We start from the raw sequence: 27,284 nt of genomic DNA on the forward strand, positions 1-27,284 counted from the left end.
TTCCTGAAGGGGGTCACTTCAGAATTTTATGGAGAGGAAAAAGGATTGTCTACAGTGACTCACAATATATGGCATGAGAACTACACACCGTGATGAAATGGTGAGATGAGCATATGTAAGTGTATACATATACACAACTACCAGTTGGGATTATAGAGAGCTGAATGGGTGTTCTGGCTCTTTATAGGAAGACAATACCCAGGCTTCTCAGGACCCTACATTGCACAGTGGTTATTTGAGTCTATATTACTAGCCACCTCATATTATCAAATATCCTCATTGACTATAGGAACCCAGGATTTCACTTATTTGACAGTTTCAGGCCTGCTGCAAGCTACAGACTCATGACTGTCTGACTCTACTCACCAAAAGCCATGATCAAGACCATCAAAAACAGCTCAGTTCAAATAGAGACAACAGCTCTCTGACCACTGATGTAGTTAATGGAACTCTATCTAAGGCATGGCTCTCATGTGTGAAATGAAAGTATGGATTAGTGTTGAAATTTTCTTCCTTTATATATGCTTTATTTTCCATTTTTGTTTCCTTTACAAAAGACTTCATCATGAAAAAGAGGAAGCCCAAACTGAAGTGAGTTAAAACTTTACCTCCAAGAGGATTGTGGCTTGGCCCTGAGTTGAGGTAAGAGGTGATGGTGCATATGGGGGTTAGGAAGGAACCACATGGAACTACTTCTCTTGATCTCTCTCGCCCTTTAGCTCTCCTTCCCAGGCTTTTCTTTTTTTTTTTTTTTTTTAGCTGCACCAGGTCTTAGATGCGGTATATGGGATACTTTAGTCGCAGCATGCAAACTCTTAGTTGCAGCGTGTGAGATCTAGTTTCTTGATTAGGGATCAAATCTGGGCCCCCCACATTGGGAACATTGAGTCATAGCCACTGGATCACCAAGGAAGTCCCTCTAGGCTTTCTTTTTCTCTTTTCCTCTTCTGGGAAAGATAAGATGCTGTACCAAAGACATTGCTTACAGGGATCAACCCTTCCAGACCTCAGGCAGGGACATGGGAACTGACAGAAGAGAGTCTGTCTGGGCTGAGAGGGATGAAAGTAACATGATGCTTGCTCTGGGAAATGAAGGGTGAATAGCTGCTGTGGTATTGCTGATGACCCTGACCTGAAAGCCTGCTGACCTTTGCTTTCCTTCCTCTGTCATACCTTTCTCTCATCTGAAAGTGCACTTTTCTTATGATTTCTTGTCATATCTGAGGAGATCTCTATATACTTAGGCCCCAAATAATCCAATTGATGCTTTCATCCATCTTCCCTCCTCCAACCTCTCATTCCTTCTTCGTTGTATTATTATCCCATCCATCTTTCCAAGCACTCAAGGCAGGACTGCACCTTAGGCGATGACATAAACTGCTCTCGTCAGTCTGTGAGGTTCTGATTCATGGTGTGGGGACTTAAAACCTCGGCTAAGTTACTTTCCCTCTCCAAGCCTCATGGTGTATAAAATGAGCGTCTTTTTTTTTTTTTAATTCTTTTTATTAGTTGGAGGCTAATTACTTTACAATATTGTAGTGGGTTTTGTCATACATTGACATGAATCAGCCATGGATTTACATGTATTCCCCATCCCAATCCCCCCTCCCACCTCCCTCTCTACCCAATCCCTCTGGGTCTTCCCAGTGCACCAGGCCCAAGCACTTGTCTCATGCATCCAACCTGGGCTGGTGATCTGCTTCACTATAGATAATATACATGTTTCGATGCTGTTCTCTCAAAACATCCCACCCTAGCCTTCTCCCACAGAGTCCAAAAGTCTGTTCTGTACATCTGTGTCTCTTTTTCTGTTTTGCATATAGGGTTATCATTACCATCTTTCTAAATTCCATATATGTGTTAGTATTCTATAATGTTCTTTATCTTTCTGGCTTACTTCACTCTGTATAATGGGCTCCAGTTTCATCCATCTCATTAGAACTGATTCAAATGAATTCTTTCTAATGGCTGAGTAATATTCCATGGTGTATATGTACCACAGCTTCCTTATCCATTCGTCTGCTGATGGGCATCTAGGTTGCTTTCATGTCCTAGCTATTATAAACAGTGCTGCGATGAACATTGCGGTGCACGTGTCTCTTTCAGATCTGGTTTCCTTGGTGTGTATGCCCAGAAGTGGTATTGCTGGGTCATATGGCAGTTCTATTTCCAGTTCTATTTTTTAAGAATTCTCCACACTGTTCTCCATAGCGGCTGTACTAGTTTGCATTCCCACCAACAGTGTAAGAGGGTTCCCTTTTCTCCATACCCTCTCCAGCATTTATTGCTTGCAGACTTTTGGATAGCAGCCATCCTGACTGGCGTGTAATGGTACCTCATTGTGGTTTTGATTTGCATTTCTCTGATAATGAGTGATGTTGAACATCTTTTCATGTGTTTGTTAGCCATCTGTATGTCTTCTTTGGAGAAATGTCTGTTTAGATCTTTGGCCCATTTTTTGATTGGGTCATTTATTTTTCTAGAATTGAGCTGCAGGAGTTGCTTGTATATTTTTGAGATTAATCCTTTGCCTGTTGCTTTGTTTGCTATTATTTTCTCCCAATCTGAGGGCTGTCTTTTCACCTTGCTTACAGTTTCCTTTGTTGTGCAAAAGCTTTTAAGTTTCATTAGGTCCCATTTGTTTATTTTTGCATTTATTTCCAATATTCTGGGAGGTGGGTCATAGAGGATCCTGCTGTGATTTATGTTGGAGAGGGTTTTGCCTATGTTCTCCTCTAGGAGTTTTATCGTTTCTGGTCTTACATTTAGATCTTGAATCCATTTTGAGTTTATTTTTGTGTATGGTGTTAGAAAGTGTTCTAGTTTCATTCTTTTACAAGTGGTTGACCAGTTTTCCCAGCACCACTTGTTAAAGAGGTTGTCTTTTTTCCATTGTATATCCTTGCCTCCTTTGTCAAAGATAAGGTGTCCATAGGTTCGTGGATTTATCTCTGGGCTTTCTATTCTGTTCCATTGATCTATATTTCTGTCTTTGTGCCAGTACCATACTGTCTTGATGACTGTGGCTTTGTAGTATAGTCTGAAGTCAGGCAGGTTGATTCCTCCAGTTCCATCCTTCTTTCTCAAGATTACTTTGGCTATTCGAGGTTTTTTGTATTTCCATACAAATTGTGAAATTATTTGTTCTAGTTCTGTGAAAAATACTGTTGGTAGCTTAATAGGGATTGCATTGAATTTATAGATTGCTTTGGGTAGAATAGCCATTTTGACAATATTGATTCTTCCAATCCATGAACACGGTATGTTTCTGCATCTGTTTGTGTCCTCTTTGATTTCTTTCATCAGTGTTTTATAGTTTTCTATGTATAGCTCTTTTGTTTCTTTAGGTAGATATACTCCTAAGTATTTTATTCTTTTTGTTGCAATGGTGAATGGTATTGTTTCCTTAATTTCTCTGTTTTCTCATTGTTAGAGTATAGGAATGCAAGGGATTTCTGTGTGTTAATTTTATATCCTGCCACTTTACTATATTTGTTGATTAGCTCTAGTAATTTTCTGGTAGAGTCTTTAGGGTTGTCTATGTAGAGGATCATGTCATCTGCAAACAGCAAGAGTTTCACTTCTTTTCCTATCTGGATTCCTTTTACTTCTTTTTCTGCTCTGATTGCTGTGGCCAAAACTTCCAAAACTATGTTGAATAGTAGTGGTGAGAGTGGGCACCCTTGTCTTGTTCCTGATTTCAGGGGAAATGCTTTCAATTTTTCACCATTGAGGGTAATGCTTGCTGTGGGTTTGTCATATACAGCTTTTATTATGTTGAGGTATGTTCCTTCTATTCCTGCTTTCTGGAGAGTTTTAATCATAAATGGGTGTTGAATTTTGTCAAAGGCTTTCTCTGCATCTATTGAGATAATCATATGGTTTTTATCTTTCAATTTGTTAATGTGGTGTATTACATTGATTGATTTGCAGATATTAAAGAATCCTTGCATTCCTGAGATAAAGCCTACTTGGTCATGGTGTATGATTTTTTAATATGTTGTTGGATTCTGTTTGCTAGAATTTTGTTAAGGATTTTTGCATCTATGTTCATCAGTGATATTGGCCTGTAGTTTTCTTTTTTTGTGGCATCTTTGTCTGGTTTTGGAATTAGGGTGATGGTGGCCTCATAGAATGAGTTTGGAAGTTTACCTTCTTCTGCAATTTTCTGGAAGAGTTTGAGTAAGATAGGTGTTAGCTCTTCTCTAAATTTTTGGTAGAATTCAGCTGTGAAGCCATCTGGTCCTGGGCTTTTGTTTGCTGGAAGATTTCTGATTACAGTTTCAATTTCCTTGCTTGTGATGGGTCTGTTAAGATCTTCTGTTTCTTCCTGGTTCAGTTTTGGAAAGTTATAGTTTTCTAAGAATTTGTCCATTTCTTCCAAGTTGTCCATTTTATTGGCATAGAGCTGCTGGTAGTAGTCTCTTATGATCCTTTGTATTTCAGTGTTGTCTGTTGTGATCTCTCCATTTTCATTTCTAATTTTGTTAATTTGGTTCTTCTCCCTTTGTTTCTTAATGAGTCTTGCTAATGGTTTGTCAATTTTGTTTATTTTCTCAAAAAAACAGCTTTTAGCTTTGTTGATTTTTGCTATGGTCTCTTTAGTTTCTTCTGCATTTATTTCTGCCCTAATTTTTAAGATTTCTTTCCTTCTACTAACCCTGGGGTTCTTCATTTCTTCCTTCTCTAGTTGCTTTAGGTGTAGAGTTAGGTTATTTATTTGACTTTTTTCTTGTTTCTTGAGGTAAGCCTGTAATGCCATGAACCTTCCCCTTAGCACTGCTTTTACAGTGTCCCATAGGTTTTGGGTTGTTGTGTTTTCATTTTCATTCATTTCTATGCATATTTTGGTTTCTTTTTTTATTTCTTTTATGATTTGTTGGTTATTCAGAAGCGTGTTATTTAGCCTCCATATGTTTGCATTTTTAACCATTTTTTTTTTTGCTGTAATTGAGATCTAATCTTACTGCACTGTGGTCAGAAAAGATGACTGAAATGATTTCAATTTTTTTGAATTTACCAAGACTAGATTTATGGCCCAGGATGTGATCTATTCTGGAGAAGGTTCCATGTGCACTTGAGAAAAAGGTGAAGTTGATTGTTTTGGGGTGAAATGTCCTATAGATATCAATTAGGTATAGCTGGTCCATTGTGTCATTTAAAGTTTGTGTTTCCTTGTTAATTTTCTGTTTAGTTGGTCTATCCATAGTTGTGAGTGGGGTATTAAAGTCTCCCAGTATTATTGTGTTACTATTAATTTCCTCTTTCATACTTGTTAGCATTTGCCTTACATATTGCAGTGCTCCTATGTTGGGTGCATATATATTTATAATTGTTATATCTTCTTCTTGGATTGATCCTTTGATCATTATGTAGTGTCCTTCTTTGTCTCTTTTCACAGCCTTTATTTGAAAGTCTATTTTATCTGATACGGGTACTGCGACTCCTGCTTTCTTTTGTTCTCCGTTTGTGTGAAATATTTTTTCCAGCCCTTCATTTTTAGTCTGTATGTGTCTCTTGTTTTGAGATGGGTCTCTTGTAGACAGCATATATAGGGGTCTTGTTTTTGTATCCATTCAGCCAGCCTTTGTCTTTTGGTTGGGGCATTCAACCCATTTACATTTAAGGTAATTATTGATAGGTATGGTCCCATTGCCATTTACTTTGTTGTTTTGGGTTCATGTTTATACAACCTTTCTGTGTTTCCTGTCTAGAGAAGATCCTTTAGCATTTGTTGAAGAGCTGGTTTGGTGGTGCTGAATTCTCTCAGCTTTTGCTTGTCTGTAAAGCTTTTGAATTCTCCTTCATATCTGAATGAGATCCTTGCTGGGTACAGTTCTCTAGGTTGTAGGTTATTCTCTTTCATTACTTTAAGTGGGAGAGAGTAATCAACACACTCCTGAGTAAAAATGGGAACTGAATATTGGATTCTTAAATGTCCAAAATTTATATCACATACTGAAAAACAAAGATTAAAAATCTAGAGGTTAGACTCTTAAAAATACAATATTAAAAACAAAAACACAAAAAATTTTAGAAATATATATGAAGTTTGGTTTAAAAATAGGGCTTCTCTTTTTCTTTTTTGCAAGGTTATAGTGAAATGAAAATGAAAATTAAGGAGTAGAAGAGGAGTAATATAGGACTTTAAAAGAAAATAAGAGAAAAAGAAAAAGAAAAAAACAAAAAAAAATTTTTTCCTAATTAAAAAAATCATAAAAATATATGAAAATGAAAGTTAAGGAGTAATGGGGGAGTAATAGGGAATTTTAAAAGAAAATAAAAGAGGAAAAATAAAAAAGAAAAGAAAAGAAAAAAAATTTTTTTTAATTAAAAAAAGAAAAGTAAAAATCTATCTAGGAATTTCTCTGGAGCTGTTGCAGTCAGTGTGGGTTCGGTTCAGTTTCAGATAGCTCCTCGTTCCAGCTTACACTTCTCGATATCTACAGGCCCCTTCCGGTGTAGTCGGTGTTATCTACAGGGATTTTAATCTGTTGCACTGGTCCCTTCTGAAGCGGTTCCCTTTGTTTATTTGGCTTCTGTTTGCCGGTGTCTTCAGTGTCTAATTTCCGCCCTGACTCAGGCGGACGGAGGTGGTCTCTTGTTCAGGTTGCTAGTTCCGTCGCGCTGCAGGGAGGGGGCGGGCGCGCGCGCGCTGTTTTCCCCGTCTACGCTGCTCAGGCTCCCGGCTGCTCTATATGGAGCGTGCCCTGCGTTGCCTGCGGTTCTAGTTTTCTAGTCCTCCACAAAAGCACGGACTCGGTTGCGCCTGCGTTTTGTGCCTTCCCTTGCCCGAGCAGCTCAGGCAGCCAGGAGCTTGACGGGCGCACTCTCCCCGGGTGCGGTGCGCCTTCTCCCCTCCACAGCCCCAGCCTCAGTTTCGCCCTTGCCGGTCGGGTGCCTGCGCCCTGTGTTTAGCCGCGACCCTCCCAGCGGATGTCGACCATCCAGAATCTCAGGAAGTCTTTAGTTAGAAACTGGAGGCCTGTTTGCAGTGTGGTAGGGGATGCCGTCTTTGAGGCCGAGTTTGCCCCTTTCCCCTCCCCCCGCCTCCTGCCTCCGGCTGGGCTGGCCCGGTCCGCAGCCAGCTAGCTCCTCTGGACTTGCTCAGACTCTTTATTCTGCGAATGGCCGGCAGTGTGTTCGGGCCGGATAATTTTCTCTCTCTCTCTCTCTTGCTCTCCCACAGTTTAAGTTGCTATCTCTTGTTAGCTCCCTCTGATTGCCCTCAGGGCACTCAGACCCGGTCCTTACCCTAAGCAATGCCGCCCACTCCTCTCTGTTCCACCCCCACTTGCTGGTGGCGGATGCGGGCGTCTGGGGTACTTTTCTGCTGGGAGTTGCCTTTAGGCATGTAATCTGTGGGTTATATTTCTTTTTCCTCCCAGTTAGTTTGCCCTCTGAGATTCGAAAACTTCCCCCAGACCCGCCAGTGCGAGGGTTTCCTGGTGTTTGGAAACTTCCTCTATTAAGACTCCCTTCCTGGAACGGGTCTCCGTCCCTAGCTCTTTTGTCTCTCTTTTTATCTTTTATATTTTGTCCTACCTCCTTTCGAAGACAATGGGCTGCTTTTCTGGGCACCTGATGTCCTCAGCTAGTGATCAGAAGTTGTTCTGTGAAGTTTGCTCTGCGTTGAATTGTTCTTTCGATGAATTTGTAGGGGAGAAACTGGTCTCCCCATCCTATTCCTCCGCCATCTTGGCTCCTCCCTCCCAATGAGCATCTTAATAATGCTACTTCATAGTGCTTTTAGAATCAAATGAGATAGCACACGTAAAGCTATTATAGCGTGCCACAAAGCAAGAACTAAATAAATGTGGTTGATTATTGTTTTCCATCCTCTCTGTTTCACTTTGTCATTTTATCTCTCTCTTTTATTCCTGAATGATCTTTCTTCTGTCTCATTCTATTTACATTTTGGCTCCTCTGGACTATGACTTCCTCTTGGCTTGTTTTACTTTGCCTGTGTTCATGTAAGATGCACTGAAGTTGGGGCGGGGAGGGGACATTGTGTTGTCAACAGCAGAAAGCCTGATGGGAAATTCCCAGAGTCACATATTCATGGGATGTCAAGCAGCAGTGGTCTCTGTGCCCCCACGCTCTGGCTGGGATGGAGATGAAACGTGTTCACTACCTTATAGCTTGGCCAGGGAAAGGAAGAGAAGGATCTCTGAGAAAGGACTGAGGTGGAAATAAGTATTCAGGGCTTACCACTTACCAATTAAGGACCCTTCCTCTGAACTAGCATGGAGTTTGTGAAGGGGAACGAGTGATCTTTTGAAGGCTTGAACAGAATTGCCTTCTGGGGCCTTGTTCCCTTGTTGGAATTCTGTGATTTCTGGCAGATGAAAGATCAAATCCAATGATGTAGAGCCACTGTTGTCTGTTGAAGCAGTTGTGAAGAGAGAGCAGAGAGACAGCAGGAGATGCACAGCTGTCAGTGACTAGATAGAATCCACTGTTCACTAAGCCTCAGTCATAGATGAATGGTCAGGAAGAAATGGTCTCAGGTTAGCATGATTTCGAAACTCTACTTACAATAAAAGGGCCTGAGACCTATGCAATATGGGAAGGATAGTGGTAGCATTATTTAGGAAGATAGAAAATAATGGTTTGGGGAGGGAGATATATGCTGAGAGGCTTCCCCTCACCACCCTAACTAATTCCTGTTGCCAGCACCATACCCCAGACACTTTTTGTCACATGAATCTGATCCAGAGTCTTTGTAACCCTTACCATCCAACATTTTCTTTTTCACTTGCTTTACTCTGTCTCTGCAGAGAGAGTAACCTACATGAAAGTGAAAGCATTAGTTGCTCAGTCATATCCGACTCTTTGCAACCCCATGAACTGTAGCCCTCTGTCCATGGGTTTCTCCTGGCAAGAATGTTGGAGTGGGTTGCCATTGCCTTCTCCAGGGAATCTTCCCAACCCAGGGATCAAGCCTGGGTCTCCTGCATTGCAGGCAGATTCTTTACCATCTAAGCCAATAGGAAATATGTCTGAGGGCAGGCGTATTATCAGTCTGATTTAGATGGATCTCCAGTGCCCAGCACAGTGCCTGGAATATCACCAATGTTGATAAAATGTGTTGAATTAATGAGTAAGTGAGGCATCTTAATTATTATGTTAAATGTTCTCTGTCTCTATTCATTGTACTTCCATTCCTTCATTTTCCTGAGGTTTATACATAAACACAATGAAGAAGATTAACAGGAAATCTCCCACAAAGATCGACAGGCAAGATGACATCTGTGTCCCAGACTCCAAGGATCCAGGAGAGCTTCAAAATATGTTGAATGGAGGAGAATACGCCCCTTTTGTATCTCCTCCCATATTAGAGAGCAATTTTATCCAGGTAAATGATAATTAAACCCTGAATTAAGTTCCAATAACCTCAATAATTAATTTTCTCAAAGACAATGGAAAAGGTTGGAACAATTGTTTTAATATTTTAAAAGGGACTGTGTGATAGAATTAAAGGGGATAGTTTGGGAACTTCAAACAATCTAATTATAATGTAAAAGGAAAATTCATTTCAAATTTCCCCAACAAACTCTAACCTAGAAATTCTGTCCCAACTCTACTGAAATTATTCTATAATCTTCTCAAAATTACACAAAGAAAGTATAGTCATTTTTAGAATATTCTGCCACAGGAAAGCACTCAGATAACTCCTTTCTTAACTTAGGAGACATTTTAAAGAATAATATCTATGACACAACTAGGGATTAAAATGCATTTTCCTTCTTAGTTCTGAAGGAAAATATACTTGTTAAATTGTATCAAGGAGAGAAGTTTCCTCCTCCTAAAAATGTACCTCCATTATGAATGAAACTACACTTCAATGCATTTGGGGGCAGTTCTAAATTTCCTCTAAACTTTCAACATTAAACTATTCAGACAGAGGGTTCCATAATGGTCCAGTGGTTATGATTCAGTGCTTCCACTGCAGGGGCACAGTTTTGATCCCTGGTCCTGGAAGTTTCGCGTACTATGAGGTACCAAGAAAGAAAAGAAAAAAAAATTCAGACAGAGTAATGGAGAACTGAATTAAATGATGTGGGGCATACCCTTCAACTTCATGAAAATGTCACAAGCAAGTCAAACGCAAAACACACCCATTTAAGCAGCTCCTCAGCTGATTCTACAAAGAAATGACAACATACACATGTCCTCTGCACTGATGGGAGAGCTCTTCACCTCTAAGAAGTCATAGAGAGGGAGGTGATGCCTCAAAGAATACTAATGTTTAACTCATCCCCCAAAACACATGTGATGTCATGTTTTGATGTAATTCACCTTCTTTGTGCTTCTTTCCTAATAATCTTTTTATTTTTCTTCTGTACCTCTCTCAAATAATCATTTTCTAGCTTTAATGAACACTGGGAGAGGCAGTCAGCTTTCGATAACTTAGACATGTCCCCATGTCATAACTGGATAAGTTACTCCCTTCAACACACACAACCTCTTGTGACTGCTATGTCTTTGGCAGCAAGTTATCAAGGTACCTGATTCAAGTGTGAGCAAAAAAGAACACTGATTATCTCAAGTAAAATGGTGGCTCAGATGTAAGGCATCTGCCTGCAATGTAGGAGACCCAGGTTTGATCCCTGGGTTGGGAAGATCCCCTGGAGAAGGGAATGGCTACCCACTCCAGTATTCTTGCCTTGGAGAATCTCATTGGCAGAGGAGCCTGGCGGTCTATGGTCCATGGGGTCGCAAAGAGTCGGACACAACTGAGCGACTAACACAGATACAGATTGAAAGAACCACAGGGCTGCAACTCATTCACAGGAGCCATCAGGGTCCCAGCTTCTCTCTTTTTGTCCTGTTACCTACAAATATCTCCCTTCAGGACATTACATGCGAGCAGGATGTGACAGCTGCCAGCAACAGAGGGGATACATCTCATCTCTGAAACTGGGAGAGCTGAGAAGCCTTTTCCAGAGCCACCAGGAGGCTCTGTCCCATTGGCCAGGCCTGAGTCACATGCCCCTGCAGAGAGCAATCACTGGCCAGGGGGTGGGACCACCGTGACTAGTTTCGGTGGATGAGGAGTCCACTCCTCAGCTGGGGACACCATCCCTGAGGGGTGGCTCCTGGACAAAACCAGAATTCTATTAATCAGGAAGATTAGGAGCACGGCTTTGGGTAGCTAATCAGTAGTGTAGGCTACAATCTCTTTCTAAATATATTTGTTTTTCGGTAATTTACTTTTTTGCAGCAATTAATATGCAGCTGAGAAACCAAGTGTTTTCCCTCTCTGGCTTCCTTCACATCCCTGTCCACCCACTTTCTGGTCTCTTCCTCTTCCAGCCAGCAGAGATTCTCCTGGGTGCCCAGCCAATCCATGTCCCACGTGGCTCAGGTCTCATTTAGAGGCCCTTCCTTGGGGGAACTTTTCTGACCCTATGGCCAGGGTGCACCCAGCTGGCCGATTGGTAAGAGTTCAGGAAGTTTACAAGTCGGTTGTTAAACGCAGTCATCATTAAGAATTAAATGACATAACCTTATAAATAAAACTATATTCAAAATAAAGGCAACAAATAGTCAAAATTCATCACTCATTCTCCTACATTTTACTATTATCTCGGGGTTATGGATACAAGAGTTTGACTCCTGTGAGAATCAATTGACTGTATGGAGTACAACATAGAACAGTATATGACTATAAATTGTCTGCTACAGTTTATAATAAACTTGTATCTTCTCTGAGAAAGGTAGTTAGACACATACCTGCCTTCTTCCCCACTAAGTCAAGTTTTCTGTCATTCACCCCACAGCACAGCACCCTGAACTTATGTTCAATGACACTTAAGACACTTAGTGACATACTTGTTTAATGTTCACTTTCCCCCGTGGACCCCGGAGGTCAGGGACCATGTCTATGGTCACTGTGCTATCACTGATATCTCTAAGAAGTCACATGAACAAACAATCATTGTTCAGTTCAGTGCAGTGCAGTTCAGTCGCTCAGTTGTCTCCGACTCTTTGCAACCCCATGGACTGCAGCACACCTGGCCTCCCTGTCCATCACCAACTCCCGGAGTTTACCCAAACTCATGTCCATCGAGTCAGTGATGCCATCCAACCATCTCATCCTCTGTCATCCCCTTCTCCTCCCGCCTTCAATCTTTCCCAGCATCAGGGTCTTTTCCAATGAGTCAGTTCTTTACATCAGGTGGCCAGACTATTGGAGTTTCAGCTTCAACACCAGTCCTTCCAATGAACACTCAGGACTGATCTCCTTTCGGATGGACTGGTTGGATCTCCTTGCAGTCCCAGGGACTCTCAAGAGTCTTCAACACCGCAGTTCAAAAGCATAAATCCTTCAGCGCTCAGCTTTCTTTATAGCATCATGGCTCACCTCTCCTTTATTCCTACACTGTTTGGGTAAGTGAGGTTGTTGAGGCCACAGACCTTATCAGAAACGCCCCTCTTCCTCTTCTCTGCCTCAGGTCAACAGAAGAGGTGAATCCATTTACCTTCATAACCGAGCCAACTGGGTGACCGCGGGCATCTGCGCTTCCAACCCCACCATCAAGACCCCTAACGTGATGCTGCTGGCTCACATGACACCCGCCACCCAGAAAGATTCAGAACCCCTGTTTAAGAGTCTCCTGACATCTCCTCCTCCAGAAAATCTGGTGCTTACCCGGTGAGTTACAGAGGAAAGAGGTTCACGACCTGTCAGAAAAAAACACTTTACCCCTGAGGAGATGAGACTAGAAACACAGATGACAAGGGCCCCTCAATTGTTTTCCGCTACAGATGACAGAGTCACATCCTTAGAGTCTGGGGAGATGGTCTGACAACCTGGCAGTCAAAACAAGTGGTTTACCTTTAACTTCTCAAAAGTTAAACCTAGGGGACTTCCTCAGTGGTCCAGTGGCTAAGACTACACACTAGCAATGCAGACGCTTGAGTTCGATCCCTGTTCAGGGAACGAAGGTCCCACATGCTGCAAGTAAGACCTGGCACAGCCAAATTAATTAATTAATTACATAAAATGAAGCCTGGTGTGCTGCAGTCCATGGGGTTGCAAAGAGTCAGACACGACTGAGTGACTGAACTGAACTGGCTGAACAGGAACTTCCCCGCCACCATCCCAACTTCCATCAGGATGAGTTCTGCTCTTGTCTCAGCCCACCAAGTTGCTGTAGGACCCACAGCAGATCACTCTCAGTCTCCACCTTTCAGGACTAACTAAATGGGACAACTTCTCCTAAATAAGTAATAAATAGCTGATATACTAGTTGATAGTCTTAGGAGTATGATTCAGGTGAGTTGGTCTTCAGGAGCCTGATTATGTGTATGAAAAATCAAGGTTTTGAACCTCAAAAACCATGAACTAGACCTGGGGACATGTGGCCACTAGAAGGTCCTGCCCCATCCCACGCCAGCTGCTCCCCAAACCTGTTTGAGAGACACACCTGGTGTCCTGTCTCACTCCACAAATGTCTATAACAGGAAACTTGTGACAGTTTCCTATCAGGCCTTCAGATGATATTTGCATTTGTCTGCAGGTTTCTCCCTCTGCAGTTTGTGACTCTCTCTGTACATGATGCCGAGAATATGCGCATCAAAGTTAAGCTGGTGAGTGGCCGAGCCTACTACCTACAGCTCTGCGCCCCTGCAGGCAAACAAGACTCCCTGTTCCATCAATGGGTAGAGCTCATCTCCCTCTTGAATGAGGAGAAAGCCAAAGCTTCCAAAGTGTCGGAAGTCTCCAGCCTCTCGGAAATCACAAACAGCACAGACATCACAGGCTCAGTGGACATCATGGATATAGCAGCCTGCCCTGCCATACAGACCTCACACCTGTCCACATGTTCAGACCCCAACAACGATGTAGAAAGCATTGATTTCTCGGAATTCACAGACATCACTGATGTTACCGACGTCACGGATATTCCAGAAAATGAGGTTACCGAGGCCCCAGATATAAATATTGTTACAGAAGTCACGGAAGTCACAGACATCTGTGAAGTCACAGCAAGCTCAGGGGTCAGAGTGGTGTTTGAAAATGATGACATACTCAGGGCCAAGCAAGAGGAAAAGGTATGTGACATGGAAGACTTTCATTCTCTAAAAATTACTCCCTTTCACTCTCTTTGGTAAGCTTCATGACATAGACTATTGAAATAGTATGGAACTTACTCTGATTAACCTAACATTAAGAATGAGATCTGATCCCTGAACCGCTGCATTAAAGAGTTATAAGATGTCCCCTGAAATAAGCAGTGACCATCCATACCATAAAACTTAACCCTGTATCAGGAGGCATGGTAGGATAAAAAGAACTTTGGTATTACAGTCAAAAGTCCCGGGTTAGGATCCTGCCCTGCCTGCTTCATGTTACTTTGGCCAAATCACTGAACATGCATCTCTCAAATGAGAATATTAATATCATATAAGGGTTATATTAAGGTTTAAATGAGCACAAATGTATGAAGTACACTGAAGGATGGGGTGAAATTTCAGTAAGTAAAAGTGAGAATGAAAATAAGAAAATAAAATCCCCAAAGAAGTGAGCAGCTTTAGAAATGGCCAGAAAGTGGAAAAACACAGAGCCATATCTAACAATATATCAGTTTGGCTAGAGCATAATGTATGTGGAAAATATTAGGATATAGGACTGGAAAATTGCTTGCAAATCTTGAATGCCAAAATAAGAAGTGTAGGCTCCAGTCTTTGAGCAAACCTTAGCCACAAAAGCTCTGTGTAAGGGAGTGAAGGGGCTGTGTTTTTAAAAGATTATTTTGATGGCAGGATGGACTGTAGATAAAGAGATTGGTGTGTAGACTGTAGCTGAGAAATCCCCCTGGGGCCCAGGACAGAAAAATGACAGAGGGCAAAGATGGACATTTCACAGAAGAAGAAACCACTGGCTACTAAAGTTAGTGGAAAAATTTAACCTCACTAGTAATCAAAAAAATGCAAACAAAAAAATGTTTCATCCATAAAGCTGTTAAATAAGAGAATCAACATAGTCAGCATTAGTAAAGTTGGGGTCATTTTGGAATTTCTAAAGATTCATGGCAGGGTGAGAATTAGAACAAACTTTCTTGAAATCATTATGAGTCAAGAACCTAGAAATGTTGACACCCTTTGACTCAGTGATTTCACTTTTAAGAATCTTTCTTGAGGAATTAATCATCAATAGGAATGAGGATCTAGCTATAAAAGTGTTAATTGTAGCACATCTATACTATGTTTATAAAAATAAAATGATGATAATGAAGAAGTAACCTAAACATCCACCACAGAAGAAGGGCTAAACGAATTTAAACCACAAAGGGCAGGTGCCATGTTTATATCACTGAGGAGCAACCAAAGTGACGGACAAGATTATATCCACTCAGTAAATACTGGCTAAATGAACCACTACTCTGTAGCTGCTAAAACTGTTGAATTTTTCATTACTTGGAAAAATGTTTATGATATAAAGCTGAATGAAAAAAGAACTAAAGGTTACAATCCTTATTACATAAAAATGCAAGTGTATACATAGACAATAGGAGGGGAGGAAAGTCGTTTTGTTAATAGTTGTTTATTTCTGGGCTTCCCTGATAGCTCAGTTGGTAAAGAATCCAACTGCAATGCAGGAGACCCCAGTTCACTTCCTAGTTTGGGAAGGTCCTTTGGAGACGGGATAGGTTACCCACTCCAGTATTCTTGGTCTTCCCTGTGGCTCGGCTGGTAAAGAATTCGCCTGCAATGCAGGAAGAATCCGCCTGCAGTGCAGGAGAACTGGGTTCAATCCCTGGGTTGGGAAGATCCCCTGGAGAAGGGAAAGGCTACCAACTCCAGTATTTTGGCCTAGAGATTTCTATGGACTATAAGTCGGACATGACTGAGCAACCTTCACATCCTTATTACATAAAAATGCAAGTGTATACACAGACAATAGGAGTGGTGAAAGTCATATTGTTAATAATAGTTTATTTCTAGGTTGTAGTCTTATAAGCAATTGATGTTTTCTTCTTTATGGGCTTCTGAATGTTCTGCTTCTTATAATAAAAATAATTTTTAATTAGAAAAATTCAAGTAAGTTTTTAATAACATAGGGAGATTTTTATAATAAATTTTAAAGTGAAAAATATGATACAGTACTGCAATATGATCACAAAGCAGGCACATTCAAAATACATAAGTGGAGAAAAAGACCAGAATGAAATGTACCATAGTAGTTATTTCTGGCCTGTGGCATCAAGAAGCAATAATTTTCTCCCTTTCACTGTATATCTTTTAGGATTTTCTAAATATTCTATGAAAAATATATATTACTTTCATTGTCAGAAAAAATGTTTTATTTTTAAAGAAGATTACTGCATTATTTTCAAAGAACAGTATAGAGGTGGTGGACTAGGTAATGACAAAAGGGGGAAGAAGGTGCGGATGTCAGACAGACAGAATCTTTAAGACCAGCTGACCTATTGATCTGAGGCCTGAGAGAGAGTCTGGGGAAGGCGAGGAGTGACAGAGCAGTGGTGCTAATAACAGACGCCTGGGACACTAGGAGAATGGGTGAGATATTAGAATACTAAATTTTAGGTCTTTTGAAAAACAGACTCTTTAGTATTTTTATGAACCTCCAACTCCTGTCACCTATTAGATGCTCTTAAGCCTAGAGCAACTTTGGATGGAGAACAATCGGTGGCAAGACATTTCTAGAAAACCTTCCTTTCCCTGCCAATTGAGGGAGAGGAAGCCCTGTGACTGAGTCCTAGTTTTCCTTCTTGAGGTGACACTGGTGTGCATGACCGTGTGAGGTTTAGGATGTGCTGTGTGGGGTCCCCATGCTGCCAGCCTCCAGGGCCCACCCAGGCTCCTCTCCACGGCTGCGCATCACCAAGCCTCGTGCCTCCATCACTGCACTGCGCACGCAAGGACACTCAGTACACATGAATGAGATGATTGCTGCTTCATAAATAGTCTGTTCCTGTGTGATGCTTCTCTCTTACCTGATTTGCTGCTGCTTGTTATTTTCAAAGGAAAAAATGGAAAACATTCTGAAGTCTGGCTGTTTACGAGATACAAAAAGCAAGAATGAGTTTAAAGAATCCTCAAAACATGTCACCATCTCAAACCTAACACTGACTTTCGAAGGTGAAAGATGTTTTCAAACTACCTTGATTCCAGAAGAAGATGAGACAGACAAATCCGAAGAGTTGAGTGACAGACCCCCCGAAATAAAGACAATGGACTCTGAAAGCACACTTCTCAAGGCTGAAGAACCCAGGTATGTGAAGCAGGAAGATGCCAAATGATGCTAAGACATGAAATACGTAAATAAGTGCATGCCTTAAAGTCCCTGCAGGACTTCCCTGGCAGTCCATTGGTTAAGACTATGCCCTTCCAATCTAGGGGGCATGGGTTCAGTCCCTGGTCAGGGAAATAAGATCCCACATGCTGTGTGGCGAGACCAAAAAAAAAAAAAAAGGAAAAGTAATTAAAGTCCCTGCAACTCAGGCATTTGTCATGGAAGATTCTCAGACATATGAATGACATATGACTGATGACATAATCTCAGACATATGAATGATAACATAATTAGCTTAATTATCCACATTTGGTTTAACCTTGTCTAATTTTTATTTTCACACCAACTTCTTACACCATTCAGTTGGCATTCTGAGCTATCTGCCTGGTTGTAGATGGTGTGTGCTGAAGGAAATAAAATAGAATCATGGTGTCCACATTTTGGAGTTAGGGGCACAGATTATCTGAAGTAATTATGGGTACTTTTATCCTGACACTTCTGTTTTCTTCTTTACATGTCCCTTACACTTTTCTACGCTTCCAATGAATAACTTAATAATCTGAAAAAATGTTTTTATAATTATAAATACCCAATTACAAGATGAATGTGAGAGACACTGTCGTATTATAAAAATAAAAGTTAATATGTTTATTCTGGAGTGACAGCTATCAAGAAGCCAGAGAAAAACATAGAGATCTAAATGCTATATTAGCAAGAATGAAGATAAAGAATGTAATGAACTATGTCTAAGTTCTTTTTAAATATAAAAAGGAACAGGGAAAAACAGGGAAACAAACTTTTTAAAGGTGTGAGTCATTCATTCAGTAATATTTACTGAGCAACTTCTATGTGCTAGAGACTGGGCATACATCAATGAAAGCAAGTCATGCAGTGTTTCATTCTAGTGGAAGGTATAGATAATAAGCAAATAAAGTGTATTATGCCAGCTGGAATGTGCTGTGAGAAAACAAAAAGTAACAGAAGCATCCGAGGAGGGAGTAGGTCTATTTATATAAATGGTCAGGGACTGCTTCTCTGAGGAAGGGCAGAGATCTGAAGAAAGGGTGGAGCGCTGGTGGAATGGAGTTTCAAGCTGATTGTGTAACAATTATAAGAGGGCCATGTTAGGTGTTCAGTAAATGATCATGATTGTCACTATTAATTCATTTCCAACAGCAAGGATAAAAGAAAGTTAGCTATTCTGTCAGAAAAAAAATCTTAATCGACTGAGGGGTAATCGTTCAAAACTCTTTTTCACCTCCTTTCCCAGCTAAGTAGGGATCCAAGAAAGCAAAGGAATATGGATGATCCTTAGAAGATTCACAAACCTTGAAGTCAGAGTAACATATTTTTACTGTTTAGCTCCTGGGCAGCCACGTTTCTCACAGTTCTAGAGCCTCTACATCCAAGTGTTAATACATTCCAGGTGTTGCTGGATCTCGATTATGACTTCAGTGGTCAATTTCAATTCAATTTCAATATGACTTCAATTTCAAATTATGATTTTGGTGGTCTGCTTAAGCAAAGCATCGTGTCTTAGTGAGGCTTTCTATGCCAGTGGTTCTTAAACATGTGGCTGGTCAGCAGCAGCACCTGGCAGCTGGTAAATGATGTAAATTCTTGAGGCCACTCCCACCCAGCTGAATCATAAACTCTTGAGATGGGCTCATCATTTGTGTTGTAATAAGCCTCCAAGTGGTTCTAATGTACAACCATGTTTGAGGACTGTTGCCTTATGAGAAGCCAGTCCTAGAAACAAAGTCAGATGGAGCAAGGAGTCCTCTCTTGTGAGTGCTTCTTCTAAGGCCCAAGAACCAAAATGAGGGTTTCTCTTCATAGCCATAGAAAGAACTGTCAGTTCAAATTCAAGGAAGTCTACTTCAGAAAATTTTCCTATATGACCAAATGTTCTGAAATTTGCATTAAAAAGTATATTTAAAATCAATTCATTGCATTTTCTTCTCTGATCGCCACAGCTAGGTCTTCCAAAATTATGTTGAATTAAAGTGGCGAGAGTGGACATACTTGTCTTGTTTCCTGATCTTAGAGGAAATGCTTCCAACTTTTCACCACTGAGAATAATGTTAACTGTGGGTTTGTCATTTTTTGTTATTCAGTTACTCAGTTATGTCCGACTCTTTGGGACCCCATGAACTACAGCACACCAGGCTTCCCTGTTCATCACCATCTCCTGGACCTTGCTCCAACGCATGTCCATTGAGTCGGTGATGCCATCCAGCCATCTCATCCTCTGTCATCCTCTTCTCCTCGTACCTTCCCAGCCTCAGGGTCTTTTCTAATGAGTCAGCTCATTGCATCAGATGGCCAAAGTATTGGAACTTCAGCATCAGTCCTTCCAATGAATATTTAGGATTGATTTCCTTTAGGATTGACTGGTTTGATCTCCTTGCAGTCTTGGCCTTTATTCAGTTCAGTTCAGTTCGGTCGCTCAGTTGTATCCAACTCTTTGCGACCCCATGGACTGCAGCATGCCTGGCCTCCCTGTCTATCGCCAACTCCCGGAGTTTACCCAAACTCATGTCCATTGAGTCGGTGATGCCATCCAACCATCTCATCCTCTGTCGTCCCCTTCTCCTGCCTTCAATCTTTCCCAGCATCAGGGTCTTTTCCAATGAGTCAGTTCTTCGCATCAGGTGGCCAAAGTATTGGAGTTTCAGCTTCAACATCAGTCCTTCCAATGGACATTCAGGACTGATTTCCTTTCGGATGGACTGGTTGGATCTCCTTGCAGTCCAAGAACCTCTCGAGAGTCTTCTCCAACACCACAGTTTGAAAGCATAAATTCTTTGGTGCTCAGGTTTCTTTATAGTCCAATGGTCACATCCATACACGACTACTGGAAAAACCATAGACTTGACTAGACGGACCTTTGTTGGCAAAGGTAATGGCCTCTATTAGGTTGAGGTAAATTCCCTCTATGCCCAGTTCCTGGAGTTTTATCATAAATGGGTGTTGAGTTTTGTCAAAAATTTTCTGCATTTATTGAGATGATCATATGTTTTTTATTCTTCAATCTGTTGATGTGGTATATCACACTGAATATTGGGAAAATCCTTGCATCCCTGGGATAAATCCCATTTAACTGTGGTTTATGATCCTTTAATGCACTGTTGGGTTTGGTTGGCTAGTATTTTGTTCAGGATTTTTATGTCTAAATTCGTCAGTGATATTAGCCTGTAATTTTCTCTCTTATTTGTGGTATCTTTGTCTGATTTTGGTATCAGGGTGTTGGTGGCCTCATAAAATGAGTTTGAGTGTATTTCTTCCTCTAAAATTTTTTGTAATAGCTTTAGAAGGATAGGTGTTAGCTCTTCTGTAAATGATAGAATTAACCTGTGAGGCCATCGGGTCCCAGACTTCTGTTTGTTGGGAGTTTTCTAATCACGGATTCAATTTCAGCACTTGTGTTTGGTCTGCTTATATTTTCTATTTCTTTCTAGTTCAGTCTTGGGAGATTGTACCTTTCTAAGAATCTGTCCATTTCTTCTAGGTTGTCCATTTTTTGGCACGCTTGTAGTAGTCTCTTACGATCTTTTGTATTTCTGTGAAGTCAGCTTCAACTTCTTTATTCATTTCTAATTTTATTGATTTGAGCTCTCTCCCTTTTTTTCTTGAGTCTGGCTAAAGGTTTATCAATTATGTTTACCCTTTCAAAGAACAAGTTTTTAGCTTCATTGATCTTTCATTTTGTTTTCTTAATCTCTCATTTCTTTCTGCTCTGATCTTTATTATTTCTTACCTTCTACTAACTTTTGATTTTGTTTGTTCTTCCTCTAGCTGCTTTAGATATAAGATTAGGTTGTTCATTTGAAATTTTTCTTGTTTCTTGAGGTAAGATTGTATTTCTATGAACTTTCCTCTTAGAATTGCTTTTGTTGCATCCTATAGAATTTGGGTCATCATATTTTCATTTTTATTTATTTCTAGGCATTTAAAAAATTTCCTCTGATTTCTTCAGTAATCCATTATTTGTTTAGTAGCATATTGTCCAGTTTCCACATATTTGCATTTTTTGCAGGGTTTTTTTTTTTTTTTTTTTTAAATTTCTAAGCTCATAGCACTGTGATCCAAAAGAAATACTTGATATGATTTCATTTTCCTTGGCTTCTCTGGTAGCTCAAATGGAAAAGATTCCACTTGCATGGAAGCATATACATTACCATATGTAAGAGAGATAGCCAGCGGGAATTAGCTGTGTGACTCAGGGAACTCAAACCAGGGCTCCGGTTTGACAACCTAGAGGGGTGGAGGTGGGAGGTGGCAGGGAAGTTTAGGAGAGAGGAAACATATGTATACCTGTGGCTGATTCATGTTGATAAATGGCAAAATCCAAGACTATTGTAAAGCAATTATCCTTCAATTAAAAATAAATAAAAATTTTAAAAAGTAATCATCAGTCAGAAGAGGTGAGGGAAAGACAAAGAATGTAAGAGACAAAGGTATAGAAGCAGGTGCCACTCAGTAGGAAATGCACTTTTTGCTATGTACGAGTATGACTTTCATAGAAAAGCATAAGATTTCTAAAACACAAGTGAGATAAAAATGAATCCATCCAGGCTAGCAATTTTTCCTAAACAGTAATTAATCAGGTCTGATCATTCTGACATCTTCCTCTGCTTTATTTCATTCAATATGTCTCAAATTCTGTCCTGCCCTTGTCTAAGCTTTCAGAAAAACACAATTCAAAATCTAACAAGGTTAACTGTTTAAATCATTTCAACTTCTTCTTTCCTCACATTATTGCAAATAATGGATGCCCTGTAGCACTGGATTAACTTTTAGTGCCTTAAAAAAATCTTTAAAAAATAACTAATAAACATTTTTAAAATATAGTTTTAGATTTACAGAATAACTGAGGACATAGTACATACAACCCTACACCCACACCACTGCCACCTCCTTACCCTTCCTCATCCCCAGTTTCCCCTGTTATTAACACTTGCATTAGTGTGGTACCTTTGTTAACAGTTAATGAACAAAATTGATACATTATTATTAACTATAGTCCCTAGTTTAGGGTTCACTGTCTTGTACAGTTTTATGGGTTTTGACATATGCACATTGAATGTATCCACTGTTCCATACAGAACAGCCTCACCTCCCTAAAAATTCTCTGAGAATTAGACTGCATGTAGTAGTTTCTTAAAATGTTAAAAATTGTAAGGATAACTTGTTTCTAGGTTGAAGTGATCTGCAAGTATGAAGTTTTGTTACTCTCACTGTTATGATTGGTATTAGAAATGAGAAAATGAATGCCTATATAAATAGCAAAAATATTAGAATTTTAAAGACTACAAAGGATCTTAGTTAGCAAATCCCAACATCTTCCAGGCTCTGCCCTTCAGTCTCTCAGCTTCCTGTATCATTTATCTGCTGACTCTACTGTAAAGAAAGAAAGAAATAGATTAAAAAAACAAAGCAAAAAATGAATTTTGGTTCTCACTAATCCTCTTAAGTCCAATTTAGTCAAGCATAGATTATATTTTATTGCCTATTTACATCAGGAACGTAATTACTAGCTAGAGACTAATTTGAGAATGTTCATTATAATTGAAAGACGTAATAAAATCAAAGAACAGAATGGGATTCACTGATACTTAGTCCTGGGATATTTGTAGGATTAAGTCAGGATACTGTGAGAGTGATAAATGAATTCTAGTGTATATTTTTCTTCTCCAAGACCATGGATTTCAGTGACACCTTTCTAACTGTGTACTTTGAAACAATGAAAAAAAAAATTAAACAATGACCTTGTTGAGTATTTTGCCCTCAAATTCATTAGCCTTTAAAATGTAAATTGAACAATTTAAATCTAGATGAGTGAAAGATTATGGAAACTGCTATAATGTCACTTTGGGTACTTTAGAAATGAAGGATTTACTTTATAGAGCATTTATATTCTTTTTCATACCTTGGCAATGGTGTTACTGTCACTCTTCCCCTTGTTTTAAAGAGGATAATGGCAGGCTTCATTTTAGTTTGCACCTACTGTTTTAAAGTACACTTATTTGATACCTCTTAGCCTATTGAAAACTTTTATCATTAAACTCAATCTTATTTAAATCACCAGACCCATTTGGTAAAGGTTATGAGTATTTGCAAACTTCTCAGACAATTACTAATTTAACCTTTACATTTGAAAGATTCACAAAAAAAAAAAAGAAAGATTCACTAAAGAATTTAAACTGCATGAATTTGCCAGATCCTCTAAATGGATCAGAATTATTTCTTTGTACATTTATCTGAGAAGATATTATATAAGGATAATTATTCTTCCCAAAATCTATTACTCAAACAGCAAAACTTCCAAAATAGCTATTGCAATATAGCCAAGAAACAAAGATTTGGTGAAAACTAACTGACTTAAGTTTATATTTTACCATTCAGTAGGTTAAGAAAATAAGTATTTTAATTATTGATATTAATTTTAAAAATCAGACATACAGGGACTTGCCAGGTGGTCCAGTGGTTAAGACTCCATGCTGCCAGTCTGGGAGGTTGGATACCTGGTCTGGGAACTAAGATCCCACAGGCTACGTAGCATGGTCAAAAGATTAAAAAAATTTTTTACAGGTATCAGGCATGCAGAAAACAAACTTTATCCAAAGATATCTCTGAAAGTAAAATAGTCCAAAAAACTGTCTAAAAAAGTCTCCTACTTTATAACCACTAAGCTGTAAGAAATTGTAATAGCTTGGATGAATGATTGAGGTTATTTACCTAGAAGATTCCCATCAAGGCCACCAAGGTGGTGGTGAAGAGCTAGCAGAGGTGGGTAACTGCAAACCCTGGCACCCATCCATTCCAGAATATACCCCACGTGTCTACAAGAGCATATATTCCCAATGCAACTGACTCTGTTTACAGAAACCCCTGAACACCAGCAGTTAGCTTCTTTCAGTCTCAACCCCAAATGAGTTTTTAGGGCCTGGAGATGTAGCATGATAGGGATCCTTACAGCCTCATTGAGTGACAGATGATAGTCACAATAAAAATAGATTATATGTAATTATATATAATTCACGTTTATGGCTTTTATAGGTTGGACAGCTTGCATGTTACATAAATTTAGGTAATTTTACTCTAAGATGTATTATAATGGATAATACCCTTGGCTTGGGCTTCCCATATGGCACTAGTGGTAAAGAACCTGCTTGCCATTGCAGGAGATATAAGAATCGTGGGTCAATCCCCGAGTTGGGAAGATCCCCTGGAGGAGGGCATGACAACCCTCTCCAGTATTCTTACCTGCAAAATCCCAGGGACAGAGGAACCTGGTGAGCTACAGTTCATAGGGTTGCATAGGGTTGGACATGACTGAAACAACTTAGCACACACATATGCACCCTTGGCTTACTAAATGTGTGTCATTACTACCTACTAAGTGCTTAGAGAATGGTTGTTTTCTCATACCTAGAAATTCTTTTCTAAATATTTGCGATTATACTGGTCAAACTTTGAAATGTGCTATTTATTTTTACAGGAGCGGGAGAACTGATTCAGACATTTCAGGTATGGACCAAATTCCACTGTGTTTCTTTGTGATCCCTGGTAACAAGCAGTCATCTCAGGGCCCTAGAACAGAGTGGCTAAGAACAAAGGAATCAAGCCAGACATTTGGGGGCATTCCCTTTCTTGTCTTTGCTTTCTTCTGAGAGTCTGTCCTACAGAAACTGCCTCAAAGACTACATTCATGCTATCTTTCAAGCAGAAGGCACCGCTTTGCTTTTTTCTGTGCTGATAAAGTTTCCCAGTTCCCAGGATCTCTAACTCACGGGGCAGGAACCACTCCCAAGCCAGCTCTGAAGGCAGAACCAAACATGATATGGCCTGTTACTCCTGCCGATTTGGAAGGGAAGTGATCACAACTCAATTTCTTGGTAAACCTAAAATTGGCTAGCCCCTCTTTTCCTCCTGCTTGTGTCTTTGGCTTCTGTTTTGCTGTTAGGTGATAGAATTTAATGTTTTCTTCTGGCAGCTTTTTCTTTACATATTCCCACATCTCGGGATCATTAACTGGTAACAACTGTTTGAAGTAAAGGCTGTCATGTAAGCACCAGCAGAGCGTTCTTCCCTTGCTTGTTGCTGACCCACTTCTCAGTGACTGTCTAACCTCTGGGGAGCAGAAGAGACCTCTGCTCCAGTCATGCACATAAGAGAACATCATGGAAGGAACACAAAATCACATTTCATTGAACTTAAAAAGGAGGGGGAAAAGAATACAGAAACACTTGAACGTGTTTTCTAGTCACATTTGCAAGAGTCGTACAAAAAAAAAGAAAAGCAAAGCAAATGATTGGTGGGGAGAACTAAATGGGAAAGGGGATCAACCTGTATTTTTGGGGGGAGCACATGCAGAAATATATAAAATTATACACATGAAATTTATATAATGCTAAATAAGTGAATATTAACTCAATAAAAGTGTATTTTTTTAAGCCAATGATTATAGAAAAACTATTTATACAAACGAGATTCATCTTTGGGCCTTCCCACTGGACTTTAGTGTCCAAAAGTACCGGAGGAGCTTCACTATAATGTGGTTTTTACCTATATTCCAATCTATAGAACTGAACCTGAAAACAAATGCTATTATAGTTTATAAGAAAAATACAAAATTTCCCTCACAGTATATAGAATTTTCATCTATCAATTTCTATCCCAAATTTTATTTCAAAAAGAAATCAAATCTATAAAAATTCCCAAGATATGCTATTACAGACAAATATTTTCCTCTTATTTTCTAAAGGCAATATTAAATCCAGCAAAAGCCTTATCACTTAATACATAATTAGTAGCTGGGCATATAATTAATACATTCTTCATACATTCTGAAGTACTCCTTATTTAAGCCATGGAAATTTAAAAGTAATATAGGACATTGATGCTTTCATTTTCATCTTATATGTGACTGATTCACTTGCATCCTGGCACAAACTCAATTTTGTTCAACTGAACAAACATTCAATGCCCATCTATTATATATGAGGCACTGAGACAGACTCTGGGAGAGATTAAAAATAAATAACAGGACATATACCTGGCCTCAAGACATATGCACAAATAATGTAAGTTGGAACGTTACAGGCGCTCTAAGAGAAAAGTAGAGAACATACTTTTTGCTCAAAAGAGAAAATCATGAAGGAGTCTATGAAGGTGGCAATCTTTGTGTTAGGAAAGGGGAAACAAGAATATCCGACTCTGTGTGACCCCATGGACTATACAGTCCATGGAATTCTCCAGGCCAAAATACTGGCGTGGGTAGCCTTTCCCTTCTCCAAGCAGGTCTTCCCAACCAGGATTCAAACTGGTGTCTCCTGCAGTGCAGGCAGATTCTTTACCAACTGAGCTATTAGGGAATCCCGACATAAGCAACAGGGTGGGCAAAATCACAGGGCTGGGACAATGTTGGGCATATTCAGCTTAGGAGCACTGAGAGCAAGGCAGGAGCCAGTCTGGAGGAGTCTTAATCCACACTAAGGAGTTTGGATAGTACTGCTTGGTAGGTAAGCAGGATCCACTGAAAAGCCAGGGAAATGACAAAGTTAATATTACATTTTAGGTAGATTACTCTGACTGTAGTCCCTAAGAGAAGTTGAAACAGGTTAGAGGCAGAACGTCATTATAATAGTCTGGGTGAAAGGTACCCAAGTCTCCACCAGGTAAGAAGCAGTGAGATGAAAAAAAGACCTGAACACACAGTCAACAAGCTTTAACACCTAACTGCTTGTGAAAACAAGAGGATAAAAAAAAAGTAGAGTTTGTGAGGCAACATGACTAGGAGGTACTGAGTCCATGAAACAAGCTGGGAAAAGGAAAAAAATCTGGAAGGAAAAGGTGAAGAAATAAGCTATGAAACAGTGAACTTAGAATTGAAAGTCCTAGATTTTGGTTCTGTGTGTCCTGTTTCACGAATGTATCATTTAATCTCTCTGGGTCTCAGTCTCCTCAGCTATCAAATGTGTGTGCATATGGGTGGGGGAATGAAGGCATG

At 39.9% G+C, this 27,284-nt stretch overlaps 1 protein-coding gene across 8 annotated transcripts in view; it reads left to right on the forward strand.

Annotated features, from left to right (window-relative positions):
• The window catches only part of GARIN2 (golgi associated RAB2 interactor family member 2), a 35,416-nt gene that overhangs the window by 4,640 nt on the left and 3,492 nt on the right, over window positions 1-27,284 (forward strand). For 7 of the 8 annotated variants that reach the window (XR_002316029.2, XR_002316030.2, XR_002316031.2 and 4 more), the window contains exons 2-7: window positions 558-642; window positions 9,183-9,358; window positions 12,462-12,661; window positions 13,530-14,064; window positions 17,001-17,248; window positions 24,774-24,802. Coding sequence is in view for 1 of the 8 variants with exons in the window: in XM_020905103.2 (XP_020760762.2) it covers window positions 9,200-9,358; window positions 12,462-12,661; window positions 13,530-14,064; window positions 17,001-17,248; window positions 24,774-24,802 (1,171 nt within the window). In the remaining 7 variants the exon portion in view is untranslated. The remainder of the gene's footprint in view (window positions 1-557; window positions 643-9,182; window positions 9,359-12,461; window positions 12,662-13,529; window positions 14,065-17,000; window positions 17,249-24,773; window positions 24,803-27,284) is intronic. The other variant, XR_002316035.2, reaches the window with a different exon arrangement.

The sequence above is a fragment of the Odocoileus virginianus genome, chromosome 6, assembly GCF_023699985.2.
Source record: "Odocoileus virginianus isolate 20LAN1187 ecotype Illinois chromosome 6, Ovbor_1.2, whole genome shotgun sequence".
Lineage (NCBI taxonomy): Eukaryota > Metazoa > Chordata > Mammalia > Artiodactyla > Cervidae > Odocoileus > Odocoileus virginianus.